At 45.6% G+C, this 25702-nt stretch overlaps 1 protein-coding gene across 4 annotated transcripts in view; it reads right to left on the bottom strand.

The window, feature by feature from the left end:
- Positions 1-25702, bottom strand: part of LOC124802954 (pyroglutamylated RF-amide peptide receptor-like) — a 523445-nt gene that overhangs the window by 85110 nt on the left and 412633 nt on the right. For all 4 annotated transcript variants that reach the window (XR_007017170.1, XR_007017169.1, XM_047264043.1 and 1 more), the window contains exons 4-5: positions 22048-22250; positions 13059-13194 (exon numbers count right to left, since the gene is read on the bottom strand). Coding sequence is in view for 2 of the 4 variants with exons in the window: in XM_047264043.1 (XP_047119999.1) it covers positions 13059-13194; positions 22048-22250 (339 nt within the window). In the remaining 2 variants the exon portion in view is untranslated. The remainder of the gene's footprint in view (positions 1-13058; positions 13195-22047; positions 22251-25702) is intronic.

Below are 25702 nucleotides of genomic sequence, written 5' to 3'. Positions count from 1 at the left end.
TCTCCGCCAGCACCACCTCCTTCCCATTACCCAGTGTGGCTTTCGGCCGTCCTTCTCTACCGATGACCCTCTGCTTCACCTCGCTCATCTCCTCTCCGAACAGCTCAATTCCCGTCGCGCCGCTATCTTCCTCTCCCTCGACCTCGAACGCGCCTATGACCGTATGTGGCATTCCGGTCTCCTATTCAAGCTCCAAACCTTCGCCCTTCCTATTAACTAAATTCGTCTGATTGGATCCTTTCTTTCTCAATGTCCTTCCTACGTCACCATCAATAACACGAATTTCTACACCTTTTTCCCCTCCACCGGTGTGCCCCTATAAATCCATTGTCCACCCTATCCTCTGCTATTCCCACTCTGCCTGGATCTCTGCCAGTTCTACCTTTTACAAATCCTTCAAATCCTCGAATGCCACACTCTTCGCCTTGCCTATTGCATCCACCTCTCCTCCCCCACACGGATCCTGTACGACCTTATCCCGTTCCCCCACCTCCTCCATTTCCTCGAATGCATACGGATCCTCTACACCTCCCGTAAACTAGATCCCCCCCACCTGCTTGTCTCTCCCATCCTCTCCCACCCCTGTCCGCTGCTGCACCTGTATTTCCACGTCCCACCTGCTCTCCATCTCTACACTTTCCTTACCCTCTCCCAGGGTGGCTTCCGCCAGCTTCCCTTCCCTGATGATGCCCTCCTCCCCTCCATCGACCCCTCCTATCAACTTTGACCCTCCCTTCCCACTTCCTACGTTTTCTTCCTCAGGGCACCCTCTCTCCCTTCTCCCTCCCTTTCCTCCCTCCTCCCTTCCTCCCCCCTCCTCCCTTGGGCTTTCCCAACCCCCCGTACCTTCATTCCTCCCCCGATCTCCTCTGCCATTGGCATCTCTGCCCTCCCCTCTCCTTCCCCCATCACCTTCTTCCTCTCTTGGCAGGTCCCCGGACTCGCACACGTTAAGTGGACATTCAAGCGCTGGAGATCATCGCCATTGGTTTAGTATGTGTGCGTCGTGTTTGTGCCTCAGTGATTTCGCCGCCCACGCTCCATCGTTCACGTGTCGTCTCCATCATCAATGTCCGTGTTCAGTACTAACAGTTTCTTTGGTTTTCTTCGTGTGTGAACGGCTTCGTGTTTTTTCGTTACTGTGTCCACTGTTTTTTGTCCCCCACTATGTTACGTATATTCTGTGTCTCCATTGTTTTTCGTTTGTAATACCTGTGGCTGAGGAGCAGCGTACTGTGCTGCTGCCAGCCCACCTAATGTAAGGTGCGAAATAACAATAAAGGAAAAAAAATCGGACAAGTTGCAGCTGTGCCATACCAGTTCAGATGAAGTCTTTAGCTGCATAATCACCGTAACTGAGTGCTGGGTTTGTCGCTATGTCCAAAAGCCAAGGTAGCAAAGCAAGCAGTGGAAGCATATGGGTTCATCAATGCTGAAAAGGGCAAAGATCCAGTCTTCGTCGGGCAAGGGGAAAGTGAGTGATTTTTGGGACTGACAAGGTGGTGTGCTTCCACTTTACGCTCAATATGGTCAAATCGTCCAACGAGAGTACTATCGATGTGGTATCGTCCAGAGATCGAGGTGCCACACTAATATCGATACCACAGACGTTAGTGAGGGCTCTTTGCAATCTGCAACGACTTATGGGAGGCGCACCTGAAGATCACGCCTGCCACTCAACACTGCTGGACCCTCACACTGAGGTCAATATATAGATGAGCATGACAGAGCGCTGCCCCAGTTCGTTACCTGATAAGTAGGCTGTTTATGTGTTTGTATGTTGGTAACGCTATGTAGCGCTCTGTATTAAATCTCTGACAGCACTGTGTGCAGTCTGTAAGAGACTCTCTGTGGCTGGTCGGATTTGCAGTTGGAGGTGAACAGCTGGCAGTGATGGAAGTTGGGTGTGAGTAGTCAGCAGTGATGGAGGTTAGAGGTTAATAATTAGCAGCGTTGGAGGTTTGCAGTATTAGCGCGAGCAGACGACCTTCTGAACATGTCCGACTTGGAGATTGAATATTATTCATGATTATATAATTTTTGGAACTGGATATCACGGACGATTATATATATATATATATATATATATATATATATATATATATATATATATATATATATATATATAAACTGGATGTCACAGTATTAAGGTAAAAGTACATTGTTTGCTTTGCAACAAAATTTTTCCTTTGCTAACTATATGCCTATCAGTAGTTAGAGTGTTCAGTAGTTAGAATCTTTTATTTAGATGGCAGTATTGGTGCTTGCGGCATTGCTGTAGTTCGGGTATTGAAGATTTTTGTGAAGTAAGCGACTTGAAATGTATAGGTTATTGCCAGGATTTCTACTAATTCAGGGCCATTCTTTTGTGATAATTATTTGAAGTCAGATTATCATGTTTGAGCAGTCAGATTGCGTAGCGCTAGGATATTGTGGGTCAGTGTTGAGATGATAAAGAATAGCAAAGAGACAGTATAGTCACTTTCACTCAGCAATAGAAGCAGATAACTTAAATAAAGAAGTTTCAACCTCAGCTACAGTAGTCAATATCATCATCTAGGACAGTAACAGTAGTTAAAATTTCTGATGAGATGTACTTCAGCAAATGTTGCATTTTGTACTGCAAGAGAACAGTTCGTCAAGCTGTGCATCAGGTATTTCTTTCATAGTCAACGACAGTTGTAAATTATCAAACAATCCTGTAGCAAAGAAATGTGTCAAAGTTAAGTTAATCTTTATTCACTTATTTAATAAACTCAACTAATATTTCATGTGTTCTAGTTTGACGAGCCTTCTCCCAGAGCAATCACAGAATCCACAGATACGGCTGGGCGAAGTTGTTTCGTCTGTCCACAACAACCGAAATCTCCTGACCAGATTACGGGAGACAGTCGTCGTGAATCATCGTGGGAAGCTGTTCAGGGAGGTGCTTTCCTCCATGACAACAGCTCTGCTAGTTCTGCACAGGACACAGCCATACATGCTGCTTCTTGAAGCAACCAAATTTTGCCTCAGTACCCATATTCTCCTGGTATTGCACGCAGTAACTTCTTCCTCTTTCCTTGTCTAAAAAACATTGCGTGGCAGGCATTACCAGAATGACGAAGAGGCGAGTTTCAAATGGAACGTTTCTTCTGCCACATCGTCAATCTTCAGTTAAAATGTGTTGCACTGAGGGGTGAATCAAGATGTTTCAGAATTACTGATAAATATTTCGAGGTGAAAATTAAAACTTTACAACTATCGGCTGTAAGAGACACGAAAGGTGAGGTGCGAGAGGAATACGAAGTTGCTGGTGACTTCCTGGAGGAGTGTACTTCATTCTGTTCTTACACGTTGCTTCTCTTGTTCCTTTTACGTAAAGTTCAAGGAAAAATATCACTAGCTGCATCCATCACAAGTGGTCTACTCTATGTAATCCAGCTGTTGTTGCACCAAAAATACGTTGAATGTAGTAGAAATCTTCCACAGTCTATCTAAATTACATTACATGACGTCGTTTCTTCCTTCCTTTCCCTATCATTTTTTGTAACTCTTTTGTCCACGTTTGATCCCATTTTCCACCTTTTAATGATATTTGCTAAACTATCCATGTCTTCACGACCACTGAATCCATCATATCTACCAGCTTTTTGACAAGTATTCATCTATACTGCCTGGCAAAAAAAGTGAAGCACCCAGAACACATAGATGTCACACGCCCACGTGGACTCCACTGGTGAGCATGTCATCGACATCATGTGTTACCTCTCATGCGACAGTAACGTGGTGCCATTTTCCAAAATAAACGTGTTTGTTTTGCATAGCACACGTCTCCATGAATTGCCTGAGTTATGTTGAGGTACTCCTCTGGCCAATAGAATGTCCAGATGAAGTGTGGGGAAAGCTCGTACATTAACTTCGTTCCAGCGCTAGTATCAAGGCTATCAAGGGCAAGTTAAAACAGTTGTGGGCCAGCCTGCCTCGGTAGAGGCCTACGGACTATCGCCTCAGTTGTGCGACTGGATTCGTGATTTCCTGTCAGAAAGGTCACAGTTCGTAGTAATAGACTGAAAGTCATCGAGTAAAACAGAAGTAATATCCGGCGTTCCTCAAGGAAGTGTTATAGGCCCTCTATAGTTCCTAATCTGTATTAACGACATAGGAGACGGTCTGAGTAGCTGTCTTAGATTGTTTGCAGATGATGCTGTCATTTACCGTCTTGTAAAGCCATCAGATGATCAAAACGACTTGCAATTTGATTTAGATAAGATATCTGTATGGTGCGAAAAGTGGCAATTGACCCTGAATAAAGAAAAGTGCGAAGTTATTCACATGAGTACTAAAAGAAATCAGCTAAATTTCATTACGCGATAAGTCACACAAATCTGAGGGCTGTAAATTCAACTAAATACTTAGTTATTACAATTACAAATAACCTGAATTGGAACGATCACGTAGATAATATTGTGGGTAGAGCAAATCAAAGACTGCGATTCATTGGCAGAAGACTTAGAAGGTGAAACAGGTCTAACAAAGAGACTGCTTACACTACGCTTGTCCGCCCTATTCTAGAGTACTGCTGTGCGGTGTGGGATCCGCATCAGGTGGGACTGACGGATGACATCGAAAAAGTACAAAGAAGGTCAGATCGTTTTGTATTATCGCGAAATAGGGAAGACAGTGTCACAGACATGATACGTGAATTGCAGTGGCAATCATTAAAACAAAGGCGTTTTTAGTTACGACGGGATCTTCTCATGAAATTTCAATCACCAATTTTCTCCTCCGAATGCGAAAACATTCTGTTGGCATCCACCTACAGAGGGATAAATGATCATCACGATAAAACAAGAGAAATCAGGGCTCGCACGGAAAAATTTAAGTGCTCGTTTTTCCCGCGGGCCGTTCGAGAGTGGAACGGTAGAGAAACAGCATGAAGGTGGTTCATTGAACCCTCTGCCAGGCACTTTATTGTGAATAGCAGAGTAATCACGTAGATGTATGACACCATTCCCAGCAGAATCAGTGCATTTATCCACTCCAGAGATGGTGCAACATCATACTTATAAATAGACTCATACTACAAAAAAAAAAAAAAAAAAAAAAAAAAAAAAAAAAAAAAAAAAAAAAAAGTTCAAATGTGTGTGAAATCTTATGAGACTTAACTGCTAAGGTCATATCAGTCCCTAAGCTTACACACTAATTAACCTAAATTATCCTAAGGACAAACACACACACCCATGCCCGAGGGAGGACTAGGACCTCTGCCGGGACCAGCTGCACAGTCAATGACTGCAGCGTCTTTGACCGCTCGCATACTACCAAGTTCTTTGTAAATTTTCATTTAGATGCTTACTCCCATTCTTGGTACTTCCCCTATTTTGTCAGGCAGTTTATGTCTACAATTAAAAAGTTTTCATTGTAGTACTCGGTAGATTGCCATGGAAACCATTCCGAAACCGAGGCAAAATCTTCTGAGTCACCAGGCCGAGTCATATTCCTCTTCAAACTTCTTTTATCATCAATGGCAACAGCCACGAAAGCGTGTAGATTAATACCTTCCTAAATTCCTTATTAGGTGTCCCTCTGTAGTCTAATTTCTTCGAGTAAAGAATTACCGTAGCCATTGTTCTCCGTTTATTGCCTCCAACACTTCTTACTTTTGTATTTCATGTGATTAATTTCTTTGTGCAGAAGCATGTTTTTTTTCGGTTTTTGATTCTTTGACATTCCTGCAGTCCATTTTAGAAACGCACATACTGCTGGGCTGCAACTCACCGACCCAGAAGTTTCTTCTTCAAATTTATATTAATGTTTTGCAACCGTAGAGGTATTCAGTTGAAAAGAGACAAACATGTTAGCGCAGTTACAGAATTTGAACAGACAAATACACGTACAAGGAAGGTAAATGGAAGGTAAATGCGAAGAAACCGAGGTAACAGAAGAAAGCGCCAAAGAAACTGGTATAGGCATGAGTATTCAAATACAGATATATGTAAATAAGCAGAATACGACGCTGCAGTCGGCTACTCATTTATGAAATAAAAAGTGTCTGGCGCAGTTGTTAGATCGGTTGCTGCTCCTACAATGGCAGATTGTCAAGATTTAAGTGGGTTTGAACGTGGTGTTACAGTCGCGCACGAGCGATGGGACACAGCATCTCCGAGGTAGCGATGAACTGCGGATTTTCCCGTACGACCATTTCACGAGTGTACCGTGAATGTCAGGAATCCGGTAAAAAAATCAAATCACCGACATAGCTGGGGCCGGAAACGGATCCTGCAAGAACGGTACCAACGACGACTGAACGAAATGTGACAGATGTGCAACACTTCAAACTGCTGCAGATTTCAATGTTGGGCCATCAAGTGTCAGCGTGCGAACTATTCAACGAAACATCATCGATATCGGCTTTTGGAGCCGAAGGCCTACTTGTGTACCCATGATGACTGCGCAACACAAAGCTCTGCGCCTCGCCCGGGACCGTCAACATCTACATTCGACTGTTGATGATTGGAAACATGTTGCCTGGACGAGTCTCGTTTCAAATTGTATCGAGAAGATGGACGTGCACGGGTATGGAGACAACCCCAGCAATCCACGGACCATGCATGTCAGCAGGGGACTGTAGAAGCTGCTGGAAGCTCTGTGATCGTGTGAGGAGTGTGCAGTTGGAGTGACGTGGGACCCCCGTTACGTCTAGATACGACTCTGACAGGTGACACGTACGCAAGTGTCCTGTCTGATCACTTGCATCCATTCACGTCCATTCTGCCTTCCGACGGACTTGGACAATTGTAGCAGGACAATGCGATACCCCACACGTCCAGAATTGCTGCAGAGTGGCTCCAGGAACACTCTCCTAAATTTAAACACTTCCGCTGGCAACCAAATTCCTCGGACATGAATATTATTGAGCGTATCTGGGACTCCTTGAAACGGTGCTGTTCAGAGATCTCCACCTCCCTCGTACTCTTACGGATTTATGAACAGGCCTGGAGAATTAATGGTGTCAGTTCCCCCCAGCACTACTTCAGACATTAGTCGAGTGCACTTCTGCTTGCTCGTGTGGGCCATACACGATATTAGGCAGGTGTACCAGTTTCTTTGGCTCTTCAATTGGTAGGCGAAAGAAGAAAGTACAAAAGTTTTAAGGAAAACTCAGGAATGCACAAACATAACTCACTTAAAAATGTAACTTACAAGTGTGCCAGAAGGAATGGTCGTACTTCAAGGACATGACAGGAACAATTATTTGGAGCAAAAAACTTCATATGGACATACGCCCCATTCCGAATCGTTTCCGGGGTAGAAGACACATGATGTACATCATTGTTTATTTTCTGTATTATTCAATACATTCTCAGGTTTACACATGTACTGGGTGATTGTAATTAAAGTGCAACTTGTCATAGAGGTCAGTTGTGGGCTGTAATTATTGTACGGCAGTGAAACTTGCTAAATATTCTAATGTGTTTATGTAGATTCGATTTACGCTGGAAAAAAATTAGTTCCAGTTTTGTCACTAGGCGTAAATCTGGCGCTGTGGAAGTAAGACAGACGTATTGAAATGTTTCTATATCTAGTGGACTAGGCACATTACGCGGGCAGAAAAGATCAAACATGTGAGAGAGGCTTAATGCTGAACTTACTATTGACGGCTGGTTAATATGAGCACCAGAGACATCAACGAGATGCCGTACAGCGTCAGATTTGCACGTGGTGGCCAAAACTGGAGCTAAATTTTTTCCAGTGTAAATCTATTCCGCAGAAACGCATTAGAGTATCTACCAAGTTGCACTGCCATATGATAAGTACAGCCCACACGGGACCTCTCTGGGAAGCTGCATTTAAATTATGACCACCCACTACAATAGTTAATTTGGGATTGTCCAATGATCATGGTGTCACGCCAGAGTCGGCAAAGCAAATCGATACCACAGACGTCAGCGAGGGCTCGCTGCAATCTTCAACGACACATGGGAGGCGCCCACGAAAACCACACCTCTTCTTCTGTACTGTAAGAGTCCAGCCCAGTTCGAGATCTCAGCTGCAGAAATCAACATAATTGAGTAGGAGAAGGACTGTTAATGTTTTTTATGAAATGTACTTTGTAAATGTTGTACTGCAAGAGAGCAGGTTGTTAATCTGCGCATCTAGCGAAGCTTTGCTTGTCCACGACAATTGTAGACTATCCGGTAATCCTGTGGCAAAGATCTGTATCAAAGTTAAGTAAATCTTTTATTTATTTATGTAATAAAGTAAACTAATATTTGGTGTGTTTTCGTATGATGAGCTCTCCCCCAGGGACAAACAAAGGACCTACAGTTGTGGGCAGGTGGAGGTAGCTTCGGCTGGTCACAACAATTAGTAAAGCATACAATATTCGTTTTACAAAGAATCAGTTAAAAAAATACGTAGTTTTAAGATATTCACATCTAAACATTATTATGTATGTCAGATTACAGCTGCTATACAGCTCGAATATCCTACGATGAGCTTCAGTGCATGTGTGAACCCTTGGGAGAATATGTTTTAATGCTTTTCTAGTACCTCTGCAAGTTCCCCATGACGGCAGAGCGTCCATGATGCGACCAAGCAGTTGATCTCGCGTATTCATGTTTCGTTTGTACACCTCTGACTTGATCCAACCGCAAACAAAAATCTATTGGCGTAAGATCTGCTTGGTGGCCAGTTAATTCTACTAAATTAGAATAAAAGACCTACCTGCGCGCCACTACCCCAGAGACAAATATACATTAAATGTGTTCTATCTCAGGAAGTTTGTTCCTTCAATTTAGCGTTCCTATCATATCCCTAAATACTGGCCATTCCTCCTGAGACACTCTGTGTATGGTGTGCTGTAATAAAATTTGATGAAACCGAAAGGAAAATAATCGCCGAAACGACAGATTCCGCATATATAAGAGTTACAACAATCTCCGGTTAGATTAAAAGCAAAGGCTTCAACATTAAGAGCTCAGCAGGAATCCCAGTGTCAAACGCAGATGAGATCGCGGATAGATGGGAAGAGTACAGTGAAGGCGCTACGATGTGGAGGAATTGCCTGATGCCGTGATAGAAGAAGAAAAGGGATTCGATTTGGAAGACAAAGGGGATCTGTATTACAGTTAGAGTTTAACAGAGTTCTCGAAGACTTGCGATCAAATAAGGCAGAGATGCTGACTTGGTGCAAGTTGGCAAATGAGTTCCAGACGACCTCAATTCGCGATAGAAATGTCGATCTGAAAAACAGGATTTTCAGTATTAAAATCAAAGCTTGAAAGAGCTTTGGAGGACTTGATGTCAAACAACGGAGAAGATATAGCTACAACTCTCTCGAAAATTTAAATATCACTGTGGAAAGTGGCAACTAAACGACTATTCAAGCTGCTGTGTAGAAATGTATGAGGCTGGAGGCATACCATCAGACTTTCGGAGTAACATCATCGATACAATCCGGAATATATAAAGGGCAGTTAAGTGCGAGAACTATCGTACAACCATCTTAACAGCTCATGCAGCGAATCTGCCGATAACAATAATATAAATAACAATGGAAAAGAAAAAGTGAGCTTGTGTTAGATGACGGTCAGTTTAGCTACGGGAAACGTAATGGGTGATGTTGCGCTTGATAACTGGGAGACTTAAGAAAAATCAATAAATCTTCATTCGATTTGTCGGCTTAGAAAAAGCGTTCGATGTCTGCAGAGAAACAGATGGAAGCTGTTGGGAAAGACGGGTATGTACGATATATATAAGAACCAAGAGGAAACAAAAAGTGTAGAAAGATGAAAAATGAAACACTAGGTCAAAATGCCGTAAGACACAGATGCAGTCTTTCGCCGCTACTGTCCAATCTACACATAGCAGAAGCAATCATGGAAATAAAAATGAGGACTGGAATGAAAATTCAGGGTGAAAGGATATCCATGATAGAATCCGCTGATGGCATTTCGTTCCACCGTGAGTATGAGGAAGAATTACAGAACATGTCGAATGGAATGAACAGTCTAATGAGCTACGGACTGAGAGTAAACCATAGAAAGGTGAAGCTAATGAGGAAGAAATCAACATCAAATTGTACCACTAAGCAGACGTTGTGAAGAAATTCCGCTACCTTTGTAGCAAAATAACACATGATGTGCGAAGCAAGGAGGACATAAAAGGCAGACTAGCACATGCAAAGAGCACTAGGGTCAAAATCAACTTTAATTTGAGGAAGAAATTTCTGAGAATATACGTTTGGGGCACAACGTTAAATGGAAGTGAATCGTAGTCTCTGGGAAAACCGGAAAAGAAAACATTCGAAGCATTTGAAATGTAAAAAAGCTAAAGTCGTATTACATTGTTGGGTAGAGAACCCACAAAGACAGGTGCAGTCCCCTAATTGGAAAACTTTTTACTTCTTTCCGGGGTGCGAGATTTGTGTGATAAGTGTAAGTGACTGTAATGTGTGTGTGTGTGTGTGTGTGTGTGTGTGTGTGTGTGTGAGTGTCCTGTTTGTGTTGGATGGTGATGGTGAGAGAAGGGAGTGGGTGAAACGCTACTATAATCCACTGCGGAGAGGTCTGGAATTTAAACCAAGGCAGTGGCGCAAGATCTGATGATCGAGAACCTTATGCCCGACGCTTCCACCCATTTACCAAAATGACAAAGGGAAAGCAGTCAACAGAATGTGGCATTCTCGGTGGTCACCCATACAAGTAGTGGCCGCGACCAACGTTGCTTAACTTCAGTTATCTGTTGAGACCCACTGTATTTCTTTTCCTTTTTGTATATGTTCGTCTGAGCTGTTACATATGTATTTTATTGATTTTAGATTCTTATTAAGAAATGCTATTTGTGCTTTATTCCAAGGAGGAGGACACACACGTTTTTCATATAGAGGTCATTTTATAGTAGAGAGGATCCTTGGGAGAGAAACAGTAGAATAACGAGTAAATTTTCTACCTTTCGAACTAATTGCCCCTCTCGCGGATCAGTTAAGACTTTTTTCGGAACTTCGCAATCTTCGGTGTGTTAAAATAAGTAATTTCATTCATTATCACGATAATGTACTCCATAGTAACTTCAACCCAGGACCAGTTCACGGATTTCTTTAATTCATATTTACTGTACCTCTACCATAAGAGGCATAGGCTGTGCGAGTTGCCAGTGAAAAGTTTGTCGAATTTTAGAGGTATACCTACAATATCTGGACTGTAACACCAAGTTCTGAAGTTTCCAGTGCTAGTGAGATACCTGTTCTAGGGACAGAAAAATTATCTCTAATTATAGTCACTACTTCTGAAATCAAAATAGCAAAATTACGAACAACTTAAATTGGAAGGAACACATAGAGAAAAAGTTGTGGGGAAGGCTAACCAAAGACTGAGTTTTATTCGCAGGACACTTAGAAAATGTAACAGATCTACTAAGGAGACTGCATTCACTACGCTTGTCCGTCCTCTTTTAGAATACTGCTGCGCTGTGTGGGATCCTTACCAGATAGGACTGACGGAGTACATTGAAAAAGTTCAAAGAAAGCAAGCACGTTTTGTATTATCGCGAAATATGGGAAAGAGAGTCACAGAAATGATACAGGATTTGGGCTGGACATCATTAAGAGAAAGGTGTTTTGTGTTGCGACGGAATCTTCTCACGAAATTCCAATCACCAACTTTCTCCTCCGAATGCGAAAATCTTTTGTTGACACCGACCTACATAGGGAGGAACGATCACCACGATAAAACAAGGGAAATCAGACCTTGTACGGAAAGATATAGGTGTTCATTCTTTCCCCGCGCTATACGAGATTGGAATAATAGAGAATTGTGAAGGTGGTTCGATGAACCCTCTGCCAGCCATTTAAATGTGATTTGCAGAGTATCGATGTAGATGTAGCTGTGATTTTATACAGCCAAGTTTTGTTTACAACAATAGGAATTGAACTCGGTTTTATACACGATTTCCAGTATGCACGCTTACTTCAAAATAACGTAAACATCGTGTATTCAACCGTAGGAGAAGACAGAGGTTGGGATATACGGAACAAATAATTGTGGGTATTCCACAGATACGTAAGTACTACTCTGAAATGAAGAGGTTAGCACAGGACAGGAAGTCACGGTGTGCCACATTAAACAGTGAAAAACGGATGCCTCCCCCATTCCACAGAAAAGGAACTTTTTTTGTAAGAAATGTTTTTAACATCTGTACCACTTTGTTTCCATGACTGCTGTCGATTTCCTGTAAAATTTACTGAGCATCTCTAAAAATTTAGTTAGGAACTTAATCAAGTGGGAACAATGCTATCACGTTTCACATTGCTTTCAGTTCTTACTTCAAATCAGGTTGACAATAAATACACCATATGTTAGAATAGCGATCTCCTTCTCGTTGCTATCGTGTCCTTGATGCGGTTAGTTCAGCCAATGGAAGGTATCATTTAATTTCCAGTTTCAGTACGACATTGAATATAACTGTAACATAATATAAACATATTCCCTGACTAGCCGTACTGTATGTATAACGGGAGCTGCAGTTCGTGGGCAGGCCGCCATATTGCGGTTGCTGTGGCAGCCTGCAAGGAGGCGGGAGCGGTTTAGAGTGCCAGCAATATGACAGAGCGGCTACCCGCCAAGCCTCGCAACACTGCCGTTTCAGGAACGCCAGGCGTACGCTTACAGTCGTCTCCCGTCGAATAATTCTTAAAATTTGTGTTCGTCGTCGTGGAAGTAATGGTGAATCTAGATGAGCCTCAGAAACTGCATATTCTTGGTCAAAGTAAATGATTTTAAATCTTTGCGAAACTTATTCTTATTTCTAGTACTGATTCCATGAACTAAGCTGATTGTTTGAAAATGATATATACAAGGCGATTATGATTAAAGTTAAACTTTCAAACCGAAAATGGAATATTTAGTAGCGTGAGCAACACTACAAATCATAATTAATTTTTGACCTTTGTTGTGGTAGGGTTGTTAGAGCGGGAAACCTCTTAAAAATTCTGAACTGCATATTAGAAACTATAGTGTGTGAAGGTTCAAAATATGGTCAGTAACGGCTGCTTCTGTGGAAGTATTGTACATTACCTGCTTGACAGCAGCGGTGTCGTCTTCAGACCTGCTGGACGGAGTCTTCTTCAGACACGTGTGAACTGTTCCTCCTTTCTTGCTGGACCGCAGGATGAAACTTTCGCTGTGCCGGCACGAACCAGAAGATTTTAACCTGTCCAAAGGGAAACAAGTTTTATTTTTACGAAACAGTGCATTTTGTAAATAGCGTCAAGTGCCACGCGAGTTCTGCAAAAAAAATCTAGTTTCACTTTTAATCCGTCTTTTATATGGACAACATTTCTGAGAAGAGGTACAGAAATGGCGATGACGTTACGTGACGTAATCCTCAACAGATAATTTCAGAACATTATCCATGCAAGGATAAAGTCTAAGTCTTGTTGCTGCAAATATTCCCTTTTGTTTCCCACCTCGGTTTCATCGCGTGACAGTTTAAACGTACGTCATTAATAAAAATACGTATAAGCATCTGTGGGTAAATCTGCGTTGCAGTTTCAATCGTCCCATTGATTAACAGTGGCGATTGTTGCGAGGCGCCTTCCTCAGGGTGTATTGCAATACACCCTGTGGAAGGCTCCTTGCAACAGTCACCGAAACGACGGAATTTTACAGATGACAATGCGGCCTCAAACCCAGAAGGATTTTACTGACTGACAACGGCCGCGGAAGCCTACGTTTACATACAACGTAAATCTAATTTGACGGAAGTAGTGTTGTCAGCAAACTGCTTGCCTTCCAACAAGGCGACTGCTGTTCTCTAGCGGTGTCCGGCTACAGCCTTCATTTTCCCCTTCCGCCTCACCCCCACACATCTTCTCTAGCGGCGTCCGGCTTCAGCCTTCATTTTGGCCTTCCACGCCACCCCTCAACGCAACCCAACTCGCCGTTGCGCTCGGAGCTCTAGTCGGAGCGGGGCCGGAGCGGTCGCGTTCACAGAACGTTGTTTTCCCAGGCCTTTTGCAGACGGTATACGGGTGGACCGAGATTGGATTATATCAGAAAAATACTCGAATACTACTGTGAGATGAAGAGGTCGACGCAGGAAAGGACATTGCGCCGCGCCTCATAAAACTAGTGTATTTAGCCTGAGTAATGTGATTTACTGTCATCAGTGCCATTCGAAGGGCATAAACAAGCCAGTCAGTACATGACGTACAAATTGCTGTCGCTGGCAGATGTACAGGCAGGTGATCGTCAGAGACAGTGGCAATGTCAGGGTGACCTCGGACAACTGTGATACGACCCCTCGCGCTCTCCTTGAACATTAATGATCTTTCGGATGGAATGACCTACAACTGAAACGGTTTGCTGATGAAGTTGATGTGTCTCTAACAGTGTTGCCGTAGAGCATGGTTTCTCACTGTGTTGTGTGGCACGCTGGTGTTCTGTGGGAAGCGAATGAGAGCTCCGTGAAAAACTATTAATAACATGTCGTCCTATTTTCACATTCTGACCATACTAATTTTATTTATAATTTTAATATACATTTAGATGAAAAAGTCATAGTACAGCGATGTACGCAAAACAGATGGTGGTAGTATCGCATACACAAGGTTTAAAGCGGCAGTGCATTGGCGGAGCTGTCACTTCATGTGAAAAGGTTTTCGCTTGATGATGACTTCACATCGGGTGTTAACAGACTTTGAACACGGAATGGTAGTTGGAGCTAGATGCACGGGAAATTCCATTTCGAAAATCTTTAGGAAATTCAGTATTGCAAGATCCATAGTATCAAGAGTATAAATTTACAATGAAATGAACACCCTTAGCTGCTTACAGGCGTTGACATACGTCAACGGGGACAGATGAAAATGTGTGCCGCGACCGGGATTCAAACCCGGGATCTTCTACTTACATGGCAGACGCTCTATCCATTTTTAAAAAAAATTTTTTTAAAGTCTCATTTTGTTCACTTTTGTTCGTTGCATCTGCTCGGGGCGGACGTCGTTGTTGATCCATTAGCTCAGTTTTTTATTACAGAGGGTAGCTATACTTCCATCTGAGCCACCGAGGACACAGAGGATAGCGCGACTCCATTCGTAGTGCCCCCGCCCAAAATACTCATTACTCGCGGCGCGTTGCCAATTCCCGTAAGAGTTCGGGCACTGTTTGTGAATTCGCACAGAAGAAGAAGATGGTCGAGTGGCCGGTGAGCCTTAACTATATATATATATATATATATATATATATATATATATATATATATATATATAGTTCTTTCGGACATGTCCGAAAGAACGGATACCATCTTAGTATGTATCAAGAGTATGCCGAGGATACCAAATTTCAAATTCATATGGCTCCCAGCGGTATGAGACTTAACATCTGAGGTCATCAGTACCCTAGACTTACAACTACTTAAACCTAACGACATCACACACATCCATCCCCGAGGCAGGATTCGAACTTGCGACCGTAGCAGCAGCGCGGTTCCGGACTGAAGCGCCTAGAACCGCTTGGCCACCGCGGCCGGCATACCAAATTTCAGGCTTTACCTACACGCAGTGGCCGACGGGTTTCACTTAACGACCGAGAGCAGCGGCGTTTCAGTATATCTGTCACAACTAAAAGGCAAGTAACGCGCGTGAAATAATCACAGAAATCACTGTGGGACGAACGACGAACGTTCCTGTTACGAGAGAGCGGGAAAATTTGGCATTAATGGGCCATGGCAGCAGACGACTGTAGCGAATGCCTTTGCTAAAAAAACGACATCGCCTTGTAGTGTCCCTTAGGCGATTTTTACAGACAGTGCGTGTGCAATGAATATAAAAATAGTGAATAACATAAAATAGACAAGACTTAAAACGCATTTGTGAAGAACTATATTTGTAATATTTATGAAAACCTGTAACGTAAATACTCTGATGTGAAAAGGCCTTTATCGCTGATGATTAATATAGTGAAAAATATATCGAAATCAAATATTTGTATCTTCGTGTACTTATATATACGATGGACAGAACAAATCTTGTCCTTCTGCTTCTTTTGTTCGTTAGAGATTGTGGGTAACGCTTCACGCTTTCAGATGTTCGTGTTTTTTTCTCTGCTAGACGATGTTAAGGCGTGTATGTAAAGTATTACTTAAATTATATGTATAAAAACTAGCTCATGTTATTATTTCAAGGTAACATAAGCACCTCATCTCAATGTTTCACTTGCAGACAAACACTAATTAGTATTTTTCAGCTGCTACGACGCCCAAAAGCCCTTATCGCTGACGGGCAACAATTGGCCGCCATTACGTGGCAGATTCAAATATTGTTTTGCAGATTTCATTCATAGCTGTGGCTACTAAATCATTTTAAATCAGTATTTGCTTTGAGTTTGAGGGTTTCAGTAATTCGCATTTACAAGAGTTCAGATATTTTCAGCGATATCAGTTAAGTGAGTTCAGTGAACTCTGGCCTGGACTTCATTTCGTGAAATTATTAACTTGTAGGGAGCCTGGCGCTCACCTAAAATAAAATCAAGCACTTATTTGGCCTGCTACAAAGTATTCAGCTTATATTGGCCTCACCTACGTAATGAAAATAATTAATGTTGAAGTCTCATCTTACGTAGTTTAAAGTAAGGGACCAAAATAGTCTGCAGCACCTCGTGACCATATCGGTTGGACCCCAGACGACTGGAGAACTGTGGCCTGATGGGATGAGTACCGATTTCAGTTGGTAAGAGATGATGATAGGGTTCGATTGTGGTGCAGACGCCCTGAAGCCATGGACCCAAGTTGTCAACGAGGCACAGTGAAAGATGATGGTGGCTGCATAATGGTGTGGGCTGTATTTACATGCAATGGGCTGGGTCCTCTAGGTCAACTAAACCATTCATTGGCTCGAAATGGTTATGTTCGGCTACTTGGAGACCATCTGCAGCAGTTCATAGACATTATGTACCAAAAAAAATGATGCAACTTTTATATATGAAATACGCCATGTTAGAACATTCTGGACAATTCGAGCGAATTATTTGACCACCCAGGCCGCCCGAAATGAATCCCATCGAACAAATGTGTCAAACCGAGAAGGCAGTTCCCGTAAAAAATTCTGCACCGGCAGCACATTCGCAATTATGGACGGCTGTGAAGACAGCATGGGTCAGTAACAATGCAGGGAACTTCCAACGACATGTTGAGTTCTGCCACGTGGAGTTTCACTCCGCCGGGCAAAAGGAGGTCCGACTCGATATTGGGAGTTATCCCATGACATTTGCCACCTCAGCGTAATTTCTGTTTCACGATTTAAGACTGAAGTATTTATTGAATAAAACAAGCATTTCTTATTTTTAAAAATTTTATTAGCCTTCAAAACAGACAGGGTGTTTCATCAGAGTACCAGGATTCTCAAAGTGTTCCGTCAGAGGAAAAGTTTGGGAACCCCTGCGTAGAGTGAGTGTAGAGAGATCTGGGATGGCTTACACACAATTTCGATTTGAACCGATGAAGGCTGATTCCTTTAAATGTAATTAATGCAGATGGGTAAGAGAAACAGTGCAATAATGTTAGACTACGGTATTAAATGTACACTGCTGGCCATTAAAATTGATACACCACGAAGATGACGTGCTACAGACGCGAAATTTAACCGACAGGAAGAAGATGCTGTGATATGCAAATGATTAGCTTTTCAGAGCATTCACACAAGGTTGGCGCCGGTGGCGACACCTACAATGTGCTGACATGAGGAAAGTTTCCAACCGATTTCTCATACACAAACAGCAGTTGACCGGCGTTGCCAGGTGAAACGTTGTTGTGATGCCTTGTGTAAGGAGGAGAAATGCGTAACATCACGTTTCCGACTTTGATAAAGGTCGGATTGTAACCTATCGCCTTTGTGGTTTATCGTATCGCGACATTGCTGCTCGCGTTGGACGAGATTCAATGACTGTTAGTAGAATATGGAGTCGGTGGGTTCAGGGAGGGTAATACCTTACGCCGTGCTGGATCCCAACGGTCTCGTATCACTAGCAGTCGAGATGACAGGCATCGTATCTCTGAGTCAACAGATGGGGACGTTTGCAAGACAACAACCATCTGCACGAACAGTTCGACGACGTTTGCAGCAGCATGGACTATCAGCTCAGAGACCACGGTTGCTGTTACCCTTGACGCTGCATCATAGACAGGAGCGCCTGCGATGGTGTACTCAACGTCGAACCTGGGTGCACGAATGGCAAAACGTCATTTTTTCGAATGAATCCAAGTTCTGTTTACAGCATCATGATGGTCGCATCCGTGTTTGGCGACATTGCTGTGAACACACATTGGAAGTGTGTATTCGTCATCGCCGTACTGGCATATCACCTAGCGTGATGGTATGGGGTGCCATTGGTTAGACGTCTCGGTCACCTCTTGTTCGCATTGACGGCACTTTGAACAGTGGGCGTTACATTTCAGATGTGCTACGACCCTTGGCTCTACCCTTCATTCGACCCCTGCGAAACCGTACATTTCAGCAGGATAATGCACGACCGCATGTTGCAGGACCTGTACAGCCCTTTCTGGATACAGAAAATGTTCTACTGCTGCCCTTGCCAGCACATTCTCCAGATCTCTCACCAATTGAAAACGTCTAGTCAATGGTGGCCGAGCAACTGGCTCGTTACAATACGCCAGTCACTACTCCTGATGAACTGTTGGTTCAAAAACGGTTCAAATGGCTCTGAGCACTATGGGACTTAACAGCTGTGGTCATCAGTCCCCTAGAACTTAGAACTACTTAAACCTAACTAACCTAAGGACATCACACACATCCATGCCCGAGGCAGGATTCGAACCTGCGACCGTAGCAGTCGTGCGGTTCCGGACTGCGCGCCTAGAACCGCGAGACCACCGCGGCCGGCTTGATGAACTGTTATATCGTATTGAAGCTGCATGGACAGCTGTACCTGTACACGCCATCCAAGCTCTGTTTGACTCAATTCCAAGGCGTATCAAAGCCGTTAATACGGCTAGAGGTGGTTGTTCTGGGTACTGATTTCTCAGGATCTATGCACCCAAACTGCGTCAAAATGTAATCACATGTCAGTTCTAGAATAATATATTTGTCCAATGAGTACTCGTTGATCATCTGCATTTCTTCTTGGTGTAGCATTTTTAATGGCCAGTAGTGCATGTTACTTGACTTACTCACGTTGATTAAATATACAAAAACTGATCAAACATATCCTTAAAAGTGCGCCTTTATGATGTGCTTAACTCCAGTGAACACTTTCAGTGCGGTTACTGAATCCCTGAGCATAAATTAGTTTAAGTAGTGTGTATGTCTAGGGATTGATGGCATCAGCAGTTTGTTCCCTTAGGAATTCACACACATTCTGGATACGGAAACAGACTTGGCACAGAGGTAAATCAGGGGCCACAAATGCATTTATAAAAGCAATAACACTCGAGGACGAAAATGCTGACTGCTATGGCATACTAACCAACAACTGACATGTAAATATCATCTGCAGACACGCAACTTTTCCAAGATTTTAGAATACTACTGTATTCTTTGACGCAGGCATTCCGAACAATTAATTTTTAGTTTAAAAGCCCCCACATCACACTTGGAGGCTATTTCCCGCATGTAACCAACAATTCATACGGTGCTTGGTCTCACAAACCACGAAGTTTATAAGACTCGCCTATTGGTCGCATATTAAGTTATTTATTTATTCATCTACAAATATCCCACCATTGAGAGTGTGGATTGTGTGTGTGCATCTGTGTGTGTGTGTGTGTGTGCGTGTGTGTGTGTGTTTGGGCGCGCTCGCATAGACACAGACACCTTGCTATGGAAAGTTTAATAGTAATGTAAGATTGTTGTTCTCGTAGTTACAGAAGTTGTGCAAGTGTATGTGCTATCCACTGTTTTGAGATTTTCAGCAGTAAAATAAAAACACGATGAAATCGAATGGAGTACGGCAGCAATTAGGACACAATAACTGCTCCAGACTGCTTGCGTTTCAAAATACAGCTACGAGGGACACTGGTGCAAGACAAATGGCGTCACAAAGTACAACCGAGACGAACTTTTTGTAGCATGACTTAAGTTGCGACACTTGAGTGACGCCACCGAAATCTGGATGTCCCACGTGCCACTGCAGTATGCCATTAGCTGTGTCGTCACTTTAATTGCGTGTGCGAGTCTGGCGCAAGGGTAAGATCGGTACATCGTGGCAGTACCGGTATCTGCACCGTTACAACATTACAGGCCCCGTGAGACATTGTGTGCATGCGACTGACACTGGTTCGCTAGACCCAGCTGTGGCGTCATTTTAGTTGCGTGTGCGAACCTGGCGCAAGGGTAAGATTCGGTACATCGTGGCAGTACCGGTATCTGCACCGTTACAACATTACAGGCCCCGTGAGACATTGCGTGCAGGCGACTGACACTGGTTCGCTAGACCTAGCTGTGGCGTCACTATAGTTGCGTGTGCTAACCTGGCGCAAGGGTAAGATTCGGTACATCATGGCAGTACCGGTATCTGCACGGTTACAACATTACAGGCCCCGTGAGACATTGTGTGCATGCGACTGACACTGGTTTGCTAGACCTAGCTGTGGCGTCACTTTAGTTGCGTGTGCGAACCTGGCGCAAGGGTAAGATTCGGTACATCGTGACAGTACCGGTATCTGCACCGTTACAACATTACAGGCCCCGTGAAACATTGCGTGCAGGCGACTGTCACTGGTTCGCTAGACCTAGCTGTGGCGTCACTTTAGTTGCGTGTGCGAACCTGGCGCAAGGGTAAGATTCGGTACATCGTGGCAGTACCGGTATCTGCACCGTTACAACATTACAGGCCCCGTGAGACATTGCGTGCAGGCGACTGACACTGGTTCGCTAGACCTAGCTGTGGCGTCACTTTAGTTGCATGTGCGAACCTGGCGCAAGGGTAAGATTCGGTACATCGTGGCAGTACCGGCATCTGCACCGTTACAACATTACAGGCCCCGTGAGACATTGCGTGCAGGCGACTGACACTGGTTCGCTAGACCTAGCTGTGGCGTCACGTTAGTTGCGCATGCGAACCTGGCGCAAGGGTAAGATTCGGTACATCGTGGCAGTACCGGTATCTGCACCGTTACAACATTACAGACCCCGTGAGACATTTTGTGCATGCGACTGACACTGGTTTGCTAGACCTAGCTGTGGCGTCACTTTAGTTGCGTGTGCGAACCTGGCGCAAGGGTAAGATTCGGTACATCGTGGCAGTACCGGTATCTGCACCGTTACAACATTACAGGCCCCGTGAGACATTGCGTGCAGGCGACTGACACTGGTTCGCTAGACCTAGCTGTGGCGTCACTTTAGTTGCATGTGCGAACCTGGCGCAAGGGTAAGATTCGGTACATCGTGGCAGTACCGGCATCTGCACCGTTACAACATTACAGGCCCCGTGAGACATTGCGTGCAGGCGACTGACACTGGTTCGCTAGACCTAGCTGTGGCGTCACGTTAGTTGCGCATGCGAACCTGGCGCAAGGGTAAGATTCGGTACATCGTGGCAGTACCGGTATCTGCACCGTTACAACATTACAGACCCCGTGAGACATTTTGTGCATGCGACTGACACTGGTTTGCTAGACCTAGCTGTGGCGTCACTTTAGTTGCGTGTGCGAACCTGGCGCAAGGGTAAGATTCGGTACATCGTGGCAGTACCGGTATCTGCACCGTTACAACATTACAGGCCCCGTGAGACATTGCGTGCAGGCGACTGACACTGGTTCGCTAGACCTAGCTGTGGCGTCACTTTATTTGCGTGTGCGAACCTGGCGCAAGGGTAAGATTCGGTACATCATGGCAGTACCGGTATCTGCACCGTTACAACATTACAGGCCCCGTGAGACATTGTCTGCAGGCGACTGACACTGTTTCGCTAGACCTAGCACATGCGACTGGTCAATGAACGAAAACGGTGCCTTTGCGTAGTCCAGTGTTGAAGTCTGATAAAGTGCGAAAATACAAGGCAGAAGTACTCCTGGTGAGCGGCAATGATGCGAGAAGCGAGATGTACTCACGAGCCGGCGGTCATGCCGTGGCGCGTCTTGGTGACGCGCCACACCTCCCAGCAGACGGCGCTGTAGGTGGCCGTCATGATGCAGGTGGGGATGACGAGGATGAGCAGCAGCATGTACACCTCGTGCAGCCGCCACCACAGCGGGATCTCCCAGTCGCGGATGCACCAGTACGCCCGGACGTGCGTTCCCACCTCCTTGTGACCCTGGAACAAACACATCGGTTAGTGACCACCTCTCAGCATCGACAATAATGATCCAAGCGGACGAAATTAATTAAAATTTGCGGTGCGGCCAGGATTCGAACCCGGGTCTTGCTGTTTGTTACGCCGAAATGATAACCATTACACCACCGCAGTACGATAGTCAATGCTGCTCCACGAACATTTAATCGTAAGATTTATAAGATCACCAATGGTACAAGGACGTCCTATTACGTCCAATGCTGGGGTTCTTGCCAATATCGGAGAACCCAGGCGGTAGTGACAATATGTGAGGGAAAAATGAAGTGATGTTTGTGTTGGGGAGGGCACTGGGGTTAGGAAGCTCGTGCAGCATTGTTGACTATCGTACTGCGGTGGTGTAATGGTTAGCATTTCTGCCTACCAAGTGGACCCGCCATCGCAGCCGACGCTGCTTCCCGTGACTTATGCAGCAGCCCTCACGACGGCTACCACTTCACCACGACAGCCGACGTCCACTGTTGGGTCGCGGCTCCATCCTCCAATACAGGGCGATGACGACACACCCGTTCCACAAGCTACGGATTCAACTCCGATGCCGCCGTCCCCGTCGACGGATAACAAGATACATGACGATAGCATGGCCGTATACTGGCTTATTGTGCCGGCGGCTGCCTTTGTGCCGGAACGTCGTGAATCTTTGCCATCGTCTGACACAGAAGGACACACCAGGAAGCAACACTCTCCGAATCGACGGAAGCGGAGGTGTAGAGCAACTTCCGAACGGGATGTGACACAGCCTCCAGAGGACGACGACTCCACCTTCAATGACGACGCTACCACAGAGGCAGCCGCCATTTACTGCAGTGTGGCACCACCGAACGGAACTGAGGATAAACCACATATCTACAGTGGCAAAATCGGATGCCGATATGCAGGACAAATGCTGCCCACCACCTTCTGGAGTGCAAGCACCCATGCTGTGTCCGGAGGAAGCTAGAGAAGCCGATCTTACTTTGAGTTCCCCGACGTGGGCGGATGACCACGATGACGACGGCACCATGCAAGTAACGCCAACAGGCCGCACGCCATTGGCGCCGGATCTCTAGAAAGGACTGAAGATGAGGTTTGGGGGGATGCATCATAGGAAATTCCAGTCTTAATGGATAACTTAACACCTGCGGTTCGGCAACAAGCTTATCGTATCGCCACGCTTAACCTCAACACGATACGAACGGCAGTGAAGATCCAGTTGCTGCGTGAGATGCTTCGTTCTTAGGATGTTGACATTGCCCTGTTGCAAGAAGTGTATATAGCGGCCCTCCCCGTTTTCTACGGGAGGACCGAAATGGCAGCGGTACGGCAATACTAGTGCGCGACGGAATTACCAACGAAGAAGTGACTTACCTTCCGTCAGGAAGGGGGCTGGCGATCACAGCACTGGGCACACGCATCATTAACATTTACGCTCCATCAGGAACTGACCAACGCCGCGAACGATCGCTGTTCTACTCGGAGGATATCGCCCCCCTCTTCATCAGTCGCTTCGATCAATATACACTCCTGGAAATTGAAATAAGAACACCGTGAATTCATTGTCCCAGGAAGGGGAAACTTTATTGACACATTCCTGGGGTCAGATACATCACATGATCACACTGACAGAACCACAGGCACATAGACACAGGCAACAGAGCATGCACAATGTCGGCACTAGTACAGTGTATATCCACCTTTCGCAGCAATGCAGGCTGCTATTCTCCCATGGAGACGATCGTAGAGATGCTGGATGTAGTCCTGTGGAACGGCTTGCCATGCCATTTCCACCTGGCGCCTCAGTTGGACCAGCGTTCGTGCTGGACGTGCAGACCGCGTGAGACGACGCTTCATCCAGTCCCAAACATGCTCAATGGGGGACAGATCCGGAGATCTTGCTGGCCAGGGTAGTTGACATACACCTTCTAGAGCACGTTGGGTGGCACGGGATACATGTGGACGTGCATTGTCCTGTTGGAACAGCAATTCCCTTGCCGGTCTAGGAATGGTAGAACGATGGGTTCGATGATGGTTTGGATGTACCGTGCACTATTCAGTGTCCCCTCGACGATCACCAGTGGTGTACGGCCAGTGTAGGAGATCGCTCCCCACACCATGATGCCGGGTGTTGGCCCTGTGTGCCTCGGTCGTATGCAGTCCTGAATGTGGCGCTCACCTGCACGGCACCAAACACGCATACGACCATCATTGGCACCAAGGCAGAAGCGACTCTCATCGCTGAAGACGACACGTCTCCATTCGTCCCTCCATTCATGCCCGTCGCGACACCACTGGAGGCGGGCTGCACGATGTTGGGGCGTGAGCGGAAGACGGCCTAACGGTGTGCAGGACCGTAGCCCAGCTTCATGGAGACGGTTGCGAATGGTCCTCGCCGATACCCCAGGAGCAACAGTGTCCCTAATTTGCTGGGAAGTGGCGGTGCGGTCCCCTACGGCACTGCGTAGGATCCTACGGTCTTGGCGTGCATCCGTGCGTCGCTGCGGTCCGGTCCCAGGTCGACGGGCACGTGCACCTTCCGCCGACCACTGGCGACAACATCGATGTACTGTGGAGACCTCACGCCCCACGTGTTGAGCAATTCGGCGGTACGTCCACCCGGCCTCCCGCATGCCCACTATACGCCCTCGCTCAGTCCGTCAACTGCACATACGGTTCACGTCCACGCTGTCGCGGCATGCTACCAGTGTTAAGGACTGCGATGGAGCTCCGTATGCCACGGCAAACTGGCTGACACTGACGGCGGCGGTGCACATATGCTGCGCAGCTAGCGCCATTCGACGGCCAACACCGCGGTTCCTGGTGTGTCCGCTGTGCCGTGCGTGTGATCATTGCTTGTACAGCCCTCTCGCAGTGTCCGGAGCAAGTATGGTGGGTCTGACACACCGGTGTCAATGTGTTCTTTTTTCCATTTCCAGGAGTGTATCTTCGGAGGCGACTTTAACTGTGTGCTCCACCCCAAAGACCAAGTCCCACATTTCTCGACTTGTCGAGAACTTCGGCTCCTGGTTCGAGATCTGCTTCTCACCGACACGTGGGAGACAGCGCACGGTGACCGTCCCGGGCCGACATATCTTACTAGTCACTCAGCCAGTCGCCTAGACCGCATTATGTCTCACGAGCTCTAGCGCCGGGGGTATTGGACGCCGAACGTTGGCCACTTGCCTTCTCCGATCATAGCGCTTTCATAAGCGCACTCACTTTACAGCAGCAGCGGATATGGCGCGGCCGAGGGCCCTGGAAGCTGAATGTGGCACATTTTCAAGCCCCGGAATGCCGTCAGATTATCGCCAACACATGGATGGATTGCGAACGTCGTCTTCCTCGATACCCTTCGACTCTAGCATGGTGGGTGGAATGTGCAAAACCAGCGTTTCGGCGTGTGCTAACACGATTCGGAAAAGATATCGCAGCGTGGCATC

This window comes from Schistocerca piceifrons, chromosome 6 (genome assembly GCF_021461385.2).
Source record: "Schistocerca piceifrons isolate TAMUIC-IGC-003096 chromosome 6, iqSchPice1.1, whole genome shotgun sequence".
In the NCBI taxonomy this organism is placed as follows: Eukaryota; Metazoa; Arthropoda; class Insecta; order Orthoptera; family Acrididae; genus Schistocerca; species Schistocerca piceifrons.
The sequence above is the reverse complement of the archived record's forward strand: the minus strand, read 5'-3'. Positions and strand labels throughout refer to the sequence as shown.